At 47.0% G+C, this 18414-nt stretch overlaps 1 protein-coding gene across 2 annotated transcripts in view; it reads right to left on the bottom strand.

Moving 5' to 3' along the window:
* The window catches only part of CCBE1 (collagen and calcium binding EGF domains 1), a 244194-nt gene extending 238502 nt beyond the window's left edge, over positions 1–5692 (bottom strand). For both annotated transcript variants that reach the window (XR_014251940.1, XM_082417972.1), the window contains exons 1-2: positions 4628–5692; positions 4111–4191 (exon numbers count right to left, since the gene is read on the bottom strand). Coding sequence is in view for 1 of the 2 variants with exons in the window: in XM_082417972.1 (XP_082274098.1) it covers positions 4111–4191; positions 4628–4758 (212 nt within the window). In the remaining variant the exon portion in view is untranslated. The remainder of the gene's footprint in view (positions 1–4110; positions 4192–4627) is intronic.
* Positions 5693–18414: the final 12722 nt, after the last annotated feature.

The following is an 18414-nucleotide window of genomic DNA, read 5'->3' as shown; positions in this document are numbered from 1 at the left end:
GACTTAGCTAAAGTCCGGGGCTCTCCCTCTGATGGTGCTGCTCTAAATTAAGCGACCTCCTTGCTCTCCAATTTCCAAGTAAACACATTTGCAGAAATATGTTAACTTCCACATTTTCGGGAGTTTTTGCATCCCCATGTCATTATTTCCCATGGGAACATGACCCTCGGGAGACAGCACCGATGGGACAAATACAGCTGAGGGCCTCTACTTGTAGGTCTGTGAACCACAAAGGTGAAGATCGTAGCTAATGCAACAAACACCAAACATTCTGTTAAAGAACCACACTGAGAGACAATCAAGTCTTCTCTTGCCCATAAAGCCATTCCTAGCTGCTTCTAATCTCTTCCCCATCACATAGTATAAACTACACAATTTTGAACTCAATCATGTACATTGTATACTGGTTACAGTCGTAGAGGCCTTGGTCTAAAAATCACGTCTGTAAAACTTGACCAGGGACTACGCTCAAGCATTTTCTAGGACTACGTTAAGCTCATAATAGATGCTCAAGACCTTAATTGATTAATGGATCCAAAGAGTTAATTAGCATGTTTATTGGACACAGACTCACTCAATACAAGTTGATTTCTTGATGTTTCCTACACTCATTTTCTTATTTTTAAAAAGACTTTAACATCATTTTCTTGATATGAGACCCCCATAAAGAAAAGGTAAACACAAACCTTTTGTTCAAAAACTATGTCGTCTGGGAAAGGAGGAAAAAAGTTAACTTGTAGGAAGAACTTGAATAGCCACAAGAGGGGTAAATGCCATGATAACTTTATGGGCTTGCTTTGGCTAGGATAAATTTAGAGTCTAGATAAATCACACACACTCTGAAATCTTAACTACTGGTAAAAGAATACGCTCCATGTCAGAGTGTAACACTGAGCAAACATGCCCTCTACGCTTAAGCTGCCAAAGGCGTTCGCTCAGTGTTTCATTAGCTTTGGGGACTTGGCTCAATGCACACTGGGGTAGAGTCCCTAGAGACAGACCCTGTGATTACGATGAAATCCTACAAGGAAGGAAAGCTATACATGTAGGAACCCAACGTCGTGTATAACATGGTAATGTAAGCTCAACTGTTTGAGACAGACCAAGAGCAATCGTAACTCAGAAAACCACTGTGGTCACGGTGGCTGCTGGAGTTATCTGCTTCTTTCGAGTTTATAGCCTCTAAATGGATAGTTTTCTTCCTTACTTAGATGCCAGATTTGGAAAGTGCAGACACATCTGTAGACACCACTGGGATGACGAAAGGGCCCAGACTTTGAAGTCAGACAAACCTGGGTCTGAACCTCGACTCTCCCATGTATTAACTTTGTGACCCTGGGCAAGTGGACTTAATCCGAGCTTCGGTTCTCTCTGTAAAACTGAGGCAACACACATGCTACAGAGTGGCTTTGAGGATTACAGCTGTATGTACGTAAAGTGCATAGGACAGTGGTGAATATATAGTAAATCCTCCAACTGTCATTTAATATAAGGCTTAAGTGGAAAGGCGTTGCTTACGTAAAACCACGGAAAACAGAAGTGTACAAGCGTGGTGGGGTCCAGGACAGAGTATTAGGACCCCATCTCTTTTCCATATCACCTCAGTCTCCATATGACTTTCAGGAATAATGGCAAATCAGATGTTACATCTACCATACCGCCATGTCAATGGTTTTTCGAAAGCCAGTGTTAAAAGACCACCTTCTAAATTCAGGAGTGACTTCCGGTATGCATTCTCTTCTACAAAAAGCCATTCACCAGAGACATCTGCTAAGAGTGGGATTCTAGGCAGTCAGAAAGCATTCCCAGAACAGTAGTAGTTCTGCTACGTTACTTTCACTTTAATTAAGGGTCATCCAACAGTCCATGAGCCCGATTTCCTGGAAGGCTGGCTCTTTGTCTGATTTTACGTTACTGTGGTAGAAGAGCTAACTCATCTGCAGGGGCCTCTGAGCTCCTGAGGATCTGTCCAAATAGGTCTGCACCATGACTCGGGTGAGGACACGGGTTTCTAGAGCAGCGCTTCAAGCCTTAATGCATATCTCGTTAACATGCAAGTTCTGAGTCAGGAGTTCTGGGCAGGGGCCCGAGACAATACAAACTCCCAGAAGATGCCTGTGCCAGTTTCCAGACCACACCGGGAGTAGCAAGGGTCTACAGGGCCAGGACAATTAGAATTCACAAACCGAAGAGCACACAGCGTTCCTCCATTCTTGGGGCTCAAAATGGGGGCAGCAACTGCCAACTGACTGTCTCTAGGAAGGTACTAAACTATGGCAATTGTATAAAACCAATGAAGTGCACATAGAACTCTTAAAGGAAAACCAAAGAAACAATATTCACAGGGACCATTACCATTTTCTTCAGGTGAAAACACCCTCCCATTCCTCTAAGGTCCTTTCTCCTAGAAATAAGATATCCTTTTTGTTAGCTCTCATAAGCTGTTTCTTTGAATGGCTGTTAATGAAAACATATCAAGACACTGCTAATGTCTCCCTACAGAGGCTTAGTGCAGAAAAACACCACACTGTTTTTAAATTCTGTTAACAGCGTAACAAGTAACAGCGTAACGAATGAAATCAGCTTAGAACACTAATCAGGCACCAATGGTTTCTGAAAATCGGACATGCATTCTGTAACTGTCACTGACTTATGTGCAGTCTGACCTTCAGGGACCAAATAAATGAGCAAACCATCTCAGGGACACGTTCCATGTTAGATTAGAGGTTTTAGGCTGCGGTGACAAGGGAAAAAATGTGTCCTAAGAAATACCGTGGATGAAACACAGGGCTGGCACCAGGCAGAGTCCTGGAGCCAGCACCCCAGGTCAGGTCTCCAGATGGGCGACCTTGCTTACGCAGTTAACCTCTCCAAGTCTTCACCTGCCAACTGAACCATACTCCCTCTTCCCCACTAACTCACATGTCTCGTTCAGTGTCACCACCCACTTCCCAGAGAAGGCGCCCTTCCCAAGGCTAAGGCTTGACTGTTGCTTCACTTAAGCAGCATGGTACGTGATGTAACTGATGGTGCCTTTGTACCCCTAAACTGACCAGCCCTGTAACCACTTACACCTGAACCCTTGAGCACATGCAGTTTTTTTTTTTTTTTCTTTTTTTTACAGCTCAAAGGATTCATCTGCTACCACATCATTAGTGCAACTTCCTTCTCTTTCAAGTTCACTTTTGAGGATTGCTGTGTTATCTTGTACTACCCAATATTTAGCCTGGCACCCCAAACAGTGCACGATTCCCAGAGACAGAGATGGAGTCTGATGGAGTGTCTGATCCCTGTACCTCACACAGAACCTTTAAAAAGCAGGCAACTCATAAGCGCTTATGGTGGGTGCCTCCTTCCACTGAGGGCACTGGCACAGAAGCCTATGGTGACAACAAGTCAACCCTCACCTCCAGAAAATTGCAAGCAGGGAACAGTGATTCACCTTGTTGAGAATCAGAACCACCTGGGAGCATTTTTCATACTATAGATTCCCTAGCCTTATTCATGCTTAGCTTTAACAAGCACCCAGGCTCTGTGAACTGAATTTTCAGAAGACTGATTCTCTTCTTGTGGCTCAACCATCCTGACGCTTTTTGCTTTCACTTAACCCTATCGACGGCCCGCATTCCTCCCCCATCCTCCTGCCCACAGAGGCCGTGACAGTGTCACACTCTGTCCTGGCAAAAGGTCAAAAGATAGCCAAGGACCAAGTATTTCCTGGTTGTATGCCTTTATGTTTTCAAAACAAAACGCAAAACCAACCATTCACCTTTGCTATGCCGCACTGTTTACACCCACAATCCGATCCGCTTTATGAAACTTTCAACATTTTCTCCAACCATCACGTAAGTATTCGAGGGAGCAGTAAACCACCTCTCTCAGGTTCTTAGAGCACGAACTCTAGGTGCCGACACTCAGTTGCCCATCGTTGCTCCGGCGCAGAAACCACACGCAAAAGAAAAGAAAGCGTCTGCACCAAGGAGCACTCACCCAGCACCCACCACCGTGGCCCCGGCCCCCGAGCGGATCTCCAAGCCCCTCCTGCGCGGCGCCGCCTCCCCAGCCAGCCCGGGAGCGCACGGACGGACTCAGCGGAGCCCCGAGACTTACCTGAAGCACGTAGTGAGCTCGCCCGAAGGCTTCAGACACGGGTACGTGGTCGTGGCGATTTTGTTTTCCGAGCAGATTTCTCTGTGGAAAAAGTTGGAGGAACTTAGTTGGTTCTCCGCTGGAGAGCGAAGGGCAGCGCGCGCTGGGCATCCGCGTGCCGCGCGCCGACCAGGCGCTGGTTTCCCTAACGCGGACGCGGAGTGGACTCCAGGGTCAGGGGCGGGCCCGGCGAGGGGCCAACGCAGGGAACCCAGGCCCAAGCGAAAGAAAAGGTGAAGAAGCGGGGCACTGAAGGGCGGCAGGAATGCGGCGCGCGGGTATCTCGGTGCCCCGACCCACAGATGGGGGAGCCAGGGCTAAGGGCGCGGAGGGTCTCACCCGGGAGCAGAGTTTAACGTAGGCCAGAACAGTTGAGCGCCCCGGGAGCGAGGGCGTGAGGGTCACCGCTGTGGGGGGAAGGGGCACCGCCTGCACCCCAAAAGCCGGGGCGCACCAAGCAGGGACCGGCAGCGCTTACCTGTCGCCGTCCTCGGGTTCCTCTCGGTAGCTCCACGTGTGTCCTAGCGCCAGGAGCAGCAGAAGCGGACCCAGGCTCTTGCCCAGCTGCCCCCTCGCCGCTCCTCCCCGGCTCGGAGGCGGCGGCACCATCAGGGAAGCTCCCGGCTTCTTCCCGGCGCCGGAGCTCTCTCCCCGCCCTGCGCCCGGCTCCTCCGCGCCCGCCGCCGCCTTCCCTCTCCCCGGCAGGGGGCGCCCGAGGGCGGGGGCGTTTGCGCCACCTGCGCGAGGCACGGGGGTTGGTGGCGCCGTGGTGTTGAGGGGGATTAGGCTATGGGTTGGGGTGCAGAGTGCCAGCTCCGAAGAGAGGCCGGGAAATGGGGCGCCTGCGGTGCCCAGCCGGCGCGACGGTCGCGGGGTCCAGGCCGTCTCGCTCGGGAGGTTCACGCCGGAGAGACGAACTCGCTCCACGCGGTTTGGGGCGGCGCCCTCGCCGCCTGCCTCTTCCTCCGCCGGGAGCCGCGCGCAGGGTGCGGAAAGCAGGCGGCCGCTTGCATTTTACCCCGGGGTCGCACGCCCGGGAGGAGGAGCCGATTCTCACCCCGGGAAAAGGGAGGGGGAGCAGAGGGGTTAATAAGCTTCCTTCCTGTTGTCAGTTGCTTTCCAAGGACCCGGGTCAGGCTAATGTTTGGCTTCTCCCCTCGAGCGCCTGCACTGTCCTTTCCCGCTACCTCAGTTCTCCTTAGCAGAATAAGGGAGGAAGGAGGAGGTGAAGGCGGCAGCGGCTCTCCCAAACTGCCTTCTCTGAAACCTGAAATTGCACCATTTCTAGAGCGTGGTCTGTCTTCATTAAAGCCCCTTAGTCCTCCGGTCGAACAAGCAACGAGCTCCCATCAGCTCTTTCCGAGGGGGCTTTTAAATCCTCTTGCCCTGAGCAGCTTTAATGCTGCTTCAAAACCACGCACACACGTGAGAGCTGGAAACTCCTGGAAGATCAGGTGAGACACGGAAGGGGGCCGTTAATCAGCGCCTGCCCCCTGCTAGTTAATGCGGGGTTGTTAACGGGTATCCTGAAAACCCCGGCTGCGGGGCGGTACGGTAAATCAGCTCATCTGGTGGTGACCCAATTGTAACTCATATATATACGCCTTCACCTTCACACTTGGTTGCACGTTAGGCGTTTCTGTGCCTGTTAAAGAGAAGCTCGTGACATAAACGTGCCCCGCTGAGAAAGCTAGTGGTCGTGGCCCAGAAATAAGTTGCAAGAGCAGGGGGTTGCACGAGGAGGTGAAAAGGTAGCTTGTTCACAAGTTACCGGTGTGCTAATTGGTTAGGTGAGCAGGTGTTTTGATTCAAAATATTCTGGGCAACTGAGAATGACCGTGCATATCACATACATCTTGACATTTTAAAATAGCAGTGGTATCCTTATTTCTCTGTAGATTGCTTTTAAATTTTCCAAAGGTTTTTCACATTTACGATTTTATTTGATACCATATCCCTTGAAACTAGGAGTCCAACTTCAGCGAGGTGGGTTTCTTTCCTACAAAACTTAGACATGGCAGAGCATAAAACACACTTGATATTGAAACACGGTGCTACACACAAGAGAAGTGAATTTTCACGTGGTAGTTCAGGAGACACTTCAGAAGCTTGCCAAACCTGCCAGTGACCATCATACAGTCAGGAAAAAAAACAACAAATAAACCTGGATTCAAACCCAGGCTGTGTGGCTTCCTTGGTCTGTGACCTTGCGCAAGTTACGTGACCTTGTGCAAGTTACCTAACCTTTCTGAAACTCAGTTTCCTCATCTGTAAAATGGAGAAAACTCCCTGAGTGTTTAAGAGTAATAAATGAGGTAATGCATATGATGTTTTCACAGTGCCTGGCGTATATTGAGCGCTCAGTAGACATTAACTGTTACCACTTTTAACCTAAATGATTATATTGCACAGGATTTTCAGTTTTAACTTTCCAGCTTTCTGCTTTCTAGATAGTTTATTTCACAGCAGTTGTTTGGGTTCCTAAAGAGATACCTCTCTAAGCATTTGAAAAATAAACCCATGGTGGAGATTATAAAAATTGTATCACTTTAAGATTGTGCCAAAAAAAGGTTTAGTCTCTGTCTTGCAGAGAAAAGGCCATTCTGTAGAAGGTTCTCTTTCTTTTTTCTTTCTTTCTTTTTTTTTTCTTTTTTTGGCCAAGTCATGCAGCTTGTGGGAATCTTAGTTCCCAGACCAGGGATAGAACCCACGCCCCCTGCAGTGGAAGCTTGGAGGCCTAACCCCTGACTGGACCACCCGCGAGGGGAAGTCCCTAGGAGGTTCTATTTTTATTTTCTTACCTATTACTCTATTTTGATATCTGGCTATCTTTTTTTCTCCTCTTTACTCAATTTTGCTTTTCTACTGTTGTATTATGGGTCTTAGTTCTACAAGTAGGAGAGAATGGTATAGGAGATTTGTTATCGGCTGCCTTAAATAGTTAATAAGCCACATATGGGGACATGCAGCTTTACGGAGAAAGTAATTCAGACTGCAAATGATAAAAGCAAAATCATGTCTGTTATGCACAGCTGTGTGGCGGAAAATTGGGGACTGAGCTGACTTTGAGGCCTCCTTATTTTCAGCCCCTCCACTGAGCACAGATGAGAATGAGGTGTCAGAGGAGGTGCTGGGGCCCAGCAAACAGGCCAGGTTTGCCTGGGAGGAAACCCCGAGGCTGCGTGGTCAGGGGGCATTTCTGGAAGAGGTGAGCTGGAGCGGAGACCTTTTTTAAAACCTCTGCCTGGAGGCCTGGAATTTAAACTCACTGGCAGCTACTGACCGCACAACATTTCTTGTGGGACCTTGGGACCCGGGCTGGAAAGCACAGCCGAGGGCAAAGAGATGTGGATGGCCTGTATGTATTCCAGTCCCCTGAAAAGTTAAACACTCCTGTAAAAGACGAAACCTGCACTGGCTCAGGCTGCAGCCTGCATGGGAGATGTCAGAATGCAGCTGAGTGTGGCAGGGACCTCCGGGGTCTTTGGTTGTCTCTCCTGAGACCCTAACTCTCTCCCCAACCATGCATAAGCTCCCCAACGATCTGCCCCATTCCCTCACTTAAGAAACACTGGCTGAGAGGACGCACCTCCTGCCTCTTTCATAGGCGTGTTACAAAGACTGATGATACGGACCTAAATGCTCCTTGGGGGAGGCTCTGTATGATTATTTCTCTTCGGCATAGCACTGTCTGCGATGTTTTCCATATAGGCCTGTCGGCTTCCCTGAGACAAAGCAGAGCGTGCATAGTTATACAGTTTGCCATGTCCTAGGGGTACGAGGCTGTACCAAGGGCTTTGAATGCAGACTGTGCTGTAGGTTCAACTCCCTGGTGGGCCAGGTATTGTTAAGGACTGCTGAGTGTTGTCTGGGGCTGGGGGGAGAAGGGGGTTTGACTGGCTGGAGAACACAGAGGCCAGTATACACAAGCAAAGTGAAAAAACTAGGCCACTGGGCAGAGAGTACCCTTGGAAATAAGAACCACGGCCTCTTCCACTCTTTTTTTTTTAATTTTTAGCTTTTATTTTTTCAACTGAGGCAAATTGACATGTGCAGTATTAGTTTCAGGTGTACAACATAATGATTCCATATGTTAGCTATAGCAAAATGATCACCACAGCAAGTCCAATTAACATCCATCACCAAAGTTACCATTTTTTTTTTCTTGTAATGAGAATGTTTAAGATCTACTCTCTTAGACCTAACTCTCAAACATACAATACAGTATTATTAACTGTAGTCACCATGCTGGACGTTATAGTACCAGGACTTATTTATTTTAGAACTGGAAATTTGTACCTTTTGACCACCTTCACCCATTTTGCCCACTCCTTTTTGAGGGACTCCAACATCTTATTTGGAGAAGTTCAACATCGTATTAGAAGAGAACGATCCACAAAAAGACAAATTAAAGGGCAAAACACCACCAAGTGGGGACACAATTCATTCCTCTATTATTTGTTTGCTTAAATTTTTCCTTATGAAAGGGATTTGTGGTGGCTGAAAAAAATACATACTATTTTACAGTGTATGCATTTCTTTATATAGTATATGCATTATTTATAGTGTTATATATGGTATGGAGCAGGATTAGATACAGCAATTAAAGCAAAGGAAGAATCAGGATAGGGCAATGAAATGAAGCTGAAGTGAAGTTAGTTTGCAGGATTGTATAAGTCCTGTGCTATGTTTAAAGCAGATCACAAATCAGTTCTCAGATTCTCAGACATCAGTTCAGGATAACTGCATGATCAGTTACAAGATTCAAGGTAGCCATGAAGAAAAAGCCTATAAATTTCTCCAAAAAAATTACAGATTTTTCCTGTTGGTCTCCCTGGAATATAGCAGCGGTCATCTAAAGGTATTTCATAGAAACAAGACCCAACAAGCATGGGTAGAGCTCCTACAGAACTGTGAGTGTTTCACATATACCATATATCCCTGGAATAAACAGGTTACCCTGATACCTTTCCTTCAGTTTCAGTTTTGATTGACATAAGGCCAGGTCTGCTTAGGGAATTAGGGGTAAACCTTGAAGAGTGTTAAAATGCTCCAGTCTCCAAGCCATTGTGAGGAAATGCTCAAGGCAAGAAGACTGAAACATGTTCACACAGTAAAAGGGTTTTAAAGCCCTGGTTTTGGGGTGTATACACTATCTTTGCACTTAGTCTACCTTCATTTTAACTTGTACAAATTCTGAAAGTGTATTGAAACTGTGGGTCTCTGGAATTTTCTCCCAAGACAGGAAGAAACATCTGATTCCTATGTCTGTGACAGAATCACACAATTTTTGCCAAACTCTGAAATAAAGGTAATGTTAAAAGATTAGTTAACCTTATATGTGTATAGGCGGCTAAAAGAAAAATGTACAACATTTTTTAAAAAAGAGAAACTTCTTGTTACTTGGTTGAATGTTTCAAAAAGATCAAGAAAAATTATTCATGTGATTTGGGTGTCATGTTCTTGAAAGTTCTAACACACACACACACACACACACACACACACACACACACACACACACACACACACACATACACTCTGAGTCCCTGTCTGGGGTTTCTTCCAAAGGAGTTTGTCGAGACCATGAGAGTCGGCAGTCTCCTTGACTAGTCACAGCTGCAGGATCAAACCCAGGGTTTCTAGAAGAGCGTTCTAGCTCCATTCAATTCTGCACCTCCTTGTGGGACAAATGGGGAAGGCAGGACGTGCAGCTGGGAGGGCCCCATCTCTTGTGGTCCCCACAAGCATGAAAAGGAAGGATGAAGGGCTGACATTAGAGGTATGGCCACCAGCCCCATGCTACGAGGTCTCTGGTGGAGAACGTGCCACTAGAATTAACCCAGGATTTATGAGCTGACTCCTTGGCGTATCAGCCATTTCTATAGCACAACTTCTCTGCTTTATTTTTGTAGAGCTAACTCTCTTTATATCCCTTACCTCCATAGGAGTAAGAGTTTTTATTTAATATTTATTGAGAACTTGGAGGTACTTAGCAGTATGGTATCAAGCCAATTTGACAGGTAATAACAATGTTGACTTTAATAAAAGTTTTCTTATTTGAGCCAAGGTATCTTTTATGGTGGAATAAATATAATGCCCATGCTAGCAGAGAATGGGTACTTACTTATTAAAAGTACCTACTTATTACTTATTAAAAATATTTTTTTCCTGTGGATATGAGGTTGACTTTACCTCCTTCCTTTTAAAAAATGGACTTAGAGAAATAACACCGGGAAAAGAAAGGAATTAGACTTAAAAATGAGAGTTACCTAGATTTGAAATCCAGCTCTAAAACCTAAAACCTTTATGACCCTGAACAAGTTCCTGGGATTCAGTTTATCCATAGATAATTAGAAACAACGATCTCCAAGTCACAGGATTATTGAAAAAAGTAAATGAGATATATAACATGACTGTTGCATCAGAGATAATAAATGAAAGCAAATATTATTTTAATTGTTTATCTTTGAAAATTTGAGTGCAGTTGTGGTGGGCCATCCACCCTGTCACATTTAACTTACTTTCCATAAAGATACCTTGTGAAATGGATGGCTAAGGATAGAGACGTCCCGTCACAGGACAGACTAAACCAAGTAGCAGCATTCACATTGCTGTCACTACCATTGTGCTTTTTTTTTAAGATTATTTTATTTTTATTTATTTTTTGGCTGCATTGGATCTTCATTGCTGCACACGGGCTTTCTCTAGTTGCTGCTAGAGGGGACTACTCTTCATTGCGATGAGCAGGCTTCTCATTGCGGTGGCTTCTCTTGTTGTGGAGCACGGGCTCTAGGAGCATGGGCTTCAGTAGTTGTGGCATGCGGGCTCAGTAGTTGTGGCACACGGGCTTAGTTGTTCTGCGGCATGTGGGATCTTCCCCAACTAGGGATCGAACCCATGTCCCCTGCATTGGCAGACGGATTCTTAACCACTGTGCCACCAGGGAAGTCCCTACCATTGTGCTTTAATTAAATGTTAGGGGGTGACTAAGGCCCTGGGTAAGTCAAGTCCATTAACAGTTGCTAGAAATTAGAATGTACATACTTTGCCTTAGAGAATAGTTGTGCTTCTGAATATTGTGCCTGTCTGACTTTTATATATTTTAAACCAAATCATGATCTAAATGTGTTCAAGGAACTGGCTAGTTAAAACCCAGCTGTGGTCAATTCTAGAGTGGTGTGAATGCTCTCTTCAAATTTATGCATCCGTGCGATTGCATTATTTTCTGTTGAACGTTTCTAACTGGGTCAGGCTGGGAAAATTTGCAGCAGAGTAATGGGCCCTGCCTAAGGAGGCCACAATCTTCCGGGAGGGCAGTTCTGTTTAAAGAAAATGAGGCAGTCCATATGATGCAGAAAAATCTTAGCACTCAGGGTAAAGGTTGTTAGAGTCTGACAGAACATGCAATACATCTGTTAACCAAAATGAGACCTATTCGTGATAAAATACCAAGAAAGCCACATTCCTGAACGCTTTTAATGGACGATGATACTTTTCCAAGAATTTGGCACAAAGAATAACAAATACTTATTGAGCACTTGGTACATGCAGATATATATATATTTATTTACTTATTTATTTTTGGCTGTGTTGGGTCTTTGTTGCTGGGCATGGGCTTTCTCTAGTTGCGGCGAGCAGGGGCTACTCTTCGTTGTGGTGCGCGGGCTTCTCATTGAGGGGGCTTCTCTTGTTGTGGAGCACGGGCTCTAGGCACGTGGGCTTCAGTAGATGTGGCACGCAGGCTCAGTAGTTGTGGCTCTCGGGCTCTAGAGCGCAGGCTCAGTAGTTGTGGTGCACGGGCTTAGTTGCTCCGCGGCATGTGGGATCTTCCCAGACCAGAGCTTGAACCCGTGTCCCCTGCATTGGCAGGCGGATTCTTAACCACTGCGCCACCAGGGAAGCCCCATGCAGATATTTTTAAAAGCACTTTACAAGTATTATCCAGTGGTTAGGACTCTGCACTTCCATTGCAGGGGGCACGGGTTCAATCCCTAGTCTGGAAACTAAGATCCCGCATGCCACACGGCACGGCCAAAAAAAAAAAACAAAACAAAAAAAAGAAAGTCTACAAGTATTATCTCATCTAATCCTTATTATAATCCTCTGTCACTGATTCTATTATCATCTGCTTTTTACAGGTGAGGAAACTGAGGGAGAGATTTTAATTCACTTGCCTAAGGTACAGAGTTATGAATAATGAGCTGGGTTTGAATTGGGGCATTTTTAACCCCAGGGTCCATGCTCTTAACACTACACTAAACTGCCCTTTGGAGAAGTAAGAATCTGGGCAGTTTTCTCCTAAGAGACAGACTACATCCAGGATGTTTGCCCAGGGATGTAATGAGAACCAGGGAAAGCCCAAGGTCCACCGTGATAATCAGTGACCCTGAGACTCTATCACGGTTCGTGCTCAGGCACGATCCTTCCTCGGCAGCTCTGTGCCAACCAGCTGACCCCATAAGTCCTCACCTTTGTGTATTAGCTGACCTCTCTCTTTGCAGCAATGCTGAGCTTTATCCACGGGACCTGTCCTCGTGGAGCTAGAGAGTCTGCTGAGTTACGTGGGAATGCTGACATGAGAAGATTGAGATCCAGTTTCCAAACCCTTGGAGCTCTGGCACGTTTGCAAACCATCTTTGCCATTCTAGCCCTGGACCTGAGACAGGTCTTTATCAGACCTAGAACTCTCACGGAACTAGGCTATCAGGAAAGCACTCAGGGGTGTTGGGGGGAACATTTTTATAGTCACCGCGGAGAAATACCTAGGCAAAATGCTTTGAAAATATCAGAGTCCAGCGTAGTCCCGTGGAATCACCTTCCAGTTGGAAACTGATTCTTTGAGATCTAGAAAGAATAGTGGAGGGTAAGCAGTTGCAACCAAGGTTTGCTCAAGAAAGCTGGAAGAGTTTTGGATCCCTCTCCCTTTCTCTCGTCCTCCCTCCCTCTCACCGCCCCTCCCCCTCCACACACACAGTCCTCAGAGGTTGTTGGCTTGTGGATGTTTCAGATCAGCTTGGGTTTGCATTCTTCCATCCTAATCTTTACCAACAATGCAGAATCCCAAAGGAATGTCAGATAAAACGAGCGGCCTTGGTTTAGGTTCGTTTAATCCACGTGCATCCCGTTTGGTTTGGGGTGTATCACGGCAATTGTTTACCTTCCTTCTGCCTGATCCGTGATGTTTAGACCTGAGGTGTACCTTTTGGTGTTGTTTCTTTGGTTTGATCGCTGATGACCGCCTTGATAATTCATCAGAAAGGGAGTTGGGACCTTTCAAGTCTTCTTTCAGTTCCAGCATTTATCTGTGGGATAATTATAATGAGCCTGAAAGTTATGTGTATGCAGCCTGACATGTATTTGGCTCTCAAATCCTCACGTCCTGATACAAGACTAATGGGCCAGACCCCTCGTGTCAGTAACCCGTCATTAAACCCCCGAGTGACCCGCTTTGAAGTCGATTCCCTCTCAGGCTGTGTCCTTCCTTCTTGGCCAGTCATCCCTGCTTTCCTTTTGGGTCTTTTTCTCTCCTGTTTCTGATTTCTGCTTCCTTCTGGTCTGTCCTTCTCTTTCATCAATCATTTTGCTGTAATTCCTCCTTTGGTCAGATTCTGTCCTTTCACCCACCAACTTTCACTTTCTGTCCCCCAGCTTGACTCCCTCGTCTCTGCTGTTTTCCTTCTGCTGCTCTGCGCCTCCTTAAAGTGTGTCCTTCCCCAAGTATACAAGTTTAAAGTATGTTCCCTCCGCAATCCTTTTCCTTCTGTGAAATCATTGGTTCTCACCCGGGGGGCAATTCTGTCACCCAGCAGAAATTCGACAACATCGGAGACACTTTAGGTGTCCCAGCTGCGGGGCTGGGTGCTCTGGCATCTAGTGTGCCCAGGTCGGGATGCCGTTCCACCTCCTGCAGTGCACGGGGCGGCCTCCTCCCCACACCCCACAGCAAAGACTTGTCTGGCTTGAGATGTCAGCGGTGTCAAGGTTGAGAAATACTGCTCGAAACAGATATTCATCCACCTCTCACTCTCATTTGTTATCTCCTGTTTCCAAATCCCTGTTGCTTCTTCCTCTCCTGCCCCGAGCCTGCCCTGGAGTCCAGCTCCCATCTTCTCATCGCTTCTTCCTGGCCACGGCATCCATCCCCTTGGCGGAATCGCCTTTACAGCTTTAAACATGGTCAGATCTCACCTCTTAGACTCTTTGTCTCCTACTGGCTTCGTGTTCCTATCTTAGTTCAGCAGTTACCTTATCTCTCCGCTGTCCTGCACTGACGAGAGGAACTGTGAAAATATTTTTCTTAGAATTCTGTTTATCTTCTCAGTTTTCCCAAACCCAAAGCAGCCCTTAAACGTTCTGGTTTCAGACTCCCTCGAGTATATCAGACAGCCCTCTGTTCTGACTACTCTCGCCCCTTCCTGCATGCTTTCCTCGGCTCACCTGCTGCTGGCCGCAGCGGCTGCTCTGGTCCTTTCTTCCCAATGTCAATGTTTATGTGTTGCTTGTGTTGGCATGGCATGGCGTGGTTGTGCCCACTCTTCTCCTGCTGTAAGAGAAGGGAGAAATACATTCCCTACTACCTTCATTCATTAAAAAACAAAAAACAAAAAAAATCAAATGATTTTGCTGTATTTGCTGTATGACAGACAATGTTGGATGTGTTAGCAACTAAAATAAATAAGAGAGCAAATGTCCCCAGAGAGTTCCAGCTCTGACCCGGAGGCAAGCGAGACACCCAACCACAGCTAAACTGGGTGCTGCATGCAGGAGGGGAGGGGTGATCGGAGCAGAAAGAAAAGAGCACCTTGGATGAGTTTCCTGCGGCTGTTACGAGAACTGACCACAGTGTAGTGGCTTACAACAACAGAAATTTATTATCTTGTAGCTCTAGAAGTCAGAAGTCCCAGACCAGTCTCACTGGGCTAAAATCACAGTGTCAGCAGGGCTTCTTTCCTTCTGCAGGATCTGGGAGCAGGTTTGCTGGGGTTTCACTTCCTTTGAAGACTCCAGCGTAGAACTGGTTGCTTAAATGTTTGCAGGAACGAACGCTGAATGAATTCGTGGATAAAGGAGGTGGGCAGCCTTCATGGAGGGGGGACAGCAAAGCAAAGAAACAGGAATCAGAGGCCCCCGATCCTCAGCTTCCTTCCCACAATCCTCGTAGCTAAGATCCCTCTTTTACAGATGAGTGATCTGTGAAGTGTGGCCATCCACTTGGACCCCAATGTAGCTTAGTGGAATTGCCACAGGAAGCCAGGCAAGCCACATAGCTTTCCCTCCCTACTCCCAGCACCAAAGCCCAACATTCTGAAGAAGACCACCGTAATTGGAGACTCCTGCGTTTGACCCCCCACGCACAAAACACCCGTGACTCTTTCAGGAGCTCCCATACCACGGGCGACAGCTCCGCGCCTCTGTATTTATTTATTTCTCACTTCTTGCAAAAACACCATCAACATTCAATCAAGTCTCAAAGGAAAGGGTCAGAAGACAAGTGGTTTCAATCACCTCCACTTAACAGCCGCTTCCTACAAAAACTGTTTTGTTGCTCTTCAGGCCAAACTGTTGTCCTCGATACAATTAATAAATCAGAGCGCGCTGAGTTGTGTCATTGACTAGGAAACTTTACCAGTCAGGAGTTATTAGGCCTTGTCTCTGGAAATCAGGACATTTCTGAACAGTGTGGAAGTTGCCCCAGCTCAATGATAGGCTGCCTTCACAACATTAAGAAATTTGCAGCCAGCGGTAACTACTTTTGAGGCCGGCTTTACTTTTCTTCTGCCCTGAATTCCCTGAAATCTAAGGTCAAGGTTAAGAAAACTTAGAGCAGCTGTTTAGGGGATTGAAGGAAAACAGTAAGATGGAGCATAAGCCCTAAAAAGGCTGTCACTCCTGGGAGAGGGGGGACTTTTGTATAGCAAACTGGGTGTCAAGGAAGACATTTTTCTTTTCCCCGAGATCCAACTGAGACCAACACAGTTCGAAACCCCCTTCCCTGAGCATTATCACCTTATATTTTCCCACGAGATGGGCCTTTTCCCCATGGCTGGGGAGGGGGTGGGGATGTCCCTGAAAGGGCCATAGTCCTGTTTGTGATACCACTATCTATTGCCAGGCTGGGGTGTCAGTGCCAGACTGGGGATTATATGCACATTCTTCACGGCTCTGTGAAATTCATGTGCTCGTGGTGAGAACACGGGCCTCCTGGCGTCCCTCTGGAGGTTAAGCTTGTGCCCCATCCTGTTTCAATAACAGTCCTGACGATCCTTTATCGACTGTTCATTATATGCGAAGAGCTGTTCTAAGTGATTTTCTGAGGTGATGTCATCCAGTCGCCCAGCAAGCCTGCCAGGTAAAGATGATTATCCCCATTTTATAGATGAGGAAAACTGAGGCATGGAAAGGCCGGTCATGCAACCAAGGTCCCTGGATCAGTAAGTGGTGGGACCTGGAATCTGACGCTGGCTGTCTGGTCTGGGAGAGCACATGCTTAGCCACTAAGGACTGGCTCTGGCTCTTATCTACAAAGACTGTTTTGCATGAGGAGTCTCTATCCAGGCCTCCCTCCCCACAGAAACCTTATTTGGGTCTGTCACCATTATTTCACTGACTGGACTGATCTCCCTTAATGGCCTGAATCATCAGGCCAGACAGCTTGGGCTTTGCCTGAAAACAAGGCCTGGGGGTCCCTTAAAGAAAGGGGAAGTGAATCTGAAGTTCATTCCTCACTGTGTCCTGTGGCAAGTTCTTGCCATTTATGATCAGTTGGCCAAGTTGGGTGATTTATTTAAGGTTCCAAGAGCAGTCCCCGTGTGAGCCAATAGCTCTGCTGAGCTCCGTGGCCACAGACTGTGCGTAATTCCAGGCAGCCACCTGAAAACTCATAAAGAGTCTCAAGAGGGACCTTGGCAAGCAAACGGAAGTGTATGCCTGCAAATGTTATCACAGTCAGAGAAACCTCAGGCACCCGTGGGGGTGAGGGGTGGACGTGCAAACAAAAGGAGGACATGTTGCTACATTATTGGCAAGAAAATAATTCAGGGCCACTTAGGATTTGGCTAGAGCCTCGAGCCCAGGCTTAGGAATTAAGACAATGTAATGTGTAAATCTCTGAATATTTCACGTCGGCCTCGTGCATAATACACTCCTAACAAATGTCTGTTGAATAAAGAAAAGATTTATTTTGCGCATTGTTGCGTTCCTCACGTAGGATGAACATCTCCTATTTGTTAAATGATTCCACCGTGGCTGAAGGAAGGGATTTGAGTATCTTCGTTTCACATGTCACTTACGATGCCATTTGCAAACTTTTATCATCATCATCATCATCATCATGGTGAGGAAGATCAGCTGCTCTGGGTTCCAAACCTGAGAGCTGGTGTCCAGTGTCCAGGTCAGCCTGTCTCACCCCGACCACATTCACTTCCCCCTCAGCTGGGCTGGGGGCTACAGGGTAGGTCAGAAACCTTGCTGGGCCCTCTGTTATTTGATTTTCTGGTTCTGTTCTATCAACCCAGCTTCTGAGGATTTGCAGCTGTAGCTGGCTTTCCTGAGGAAAAGCACAAGTAGCAGAGGAATGACTGAATGTGTAGGTGCCCCAGAAATAGAAATAGGTCGTAGACAGAAAACTGACACCCACCCCAGCAGGGGCTGAGCTGCCTCGCTGGGTGGGCTGAGGGCTGAAGCAGAGGCATCTGGAGATGAGGGTCCTAAGCGCTCTCTGCAGCCGGTGTTAAGGATGAGACACGGGCTTGGAATTCCATTTCCCTCTCTGTGAATCTGGGTCAATGCTCACGGCTTGGTCAATTATTATTCATCTAATTAACGGATGGTTGTGGGTGTCTAGACCCTTTAGATTACAGTTCTCCCTGAAGTTCTTCACTGCTTAGCCACCTCACCAGACCTTCACTCTCTGGAGGAGGGAAAGGAAATAGAATGAAAGTTCCATCAGAAGCTTTCCCTGTTGGCACAGTTCAGCTCGGAGCCCGAGAGGGAGAGGAGGTTGGAAGTTACTGTTTAATGAGATGTGATTGTTGGAGGAGGCCGGGTCCCTGCTGGGAGGTTGCTGTAATCATGGTGAGGTCTGCCAGAGGCAATGGAGGGCAGACAGCGCGGGGACAGCGCGGGGATGGGGCGGGGAAGGAGGCGTCTCTGTGCCTCGCTCTGAACCCGCCCCCTTGCAGGCAGTTGTGAGGCTATGGCCTCACTTTTAAGGATGAAAGCAACAAATATTTTACGAGTATCAAAAAGGAACAGCGCCTTCCTCTA

This window comes from Balaenoptera physalus, assembly GCF_965194825.1.
Source record: "Balaenoptera physalus genome assembly, chromosome: 12".
NCBI lineage: Eukaryota > Metazoa > Chordata > Mammalia > Artiodactyla > Balaenopteridae > Balaenoptera > Balaenoptera physalus.
Note: the sequence above shows the minus strand (reverse complement) of the source record. Positions and strands in the feature narration are given on the sequence as shown.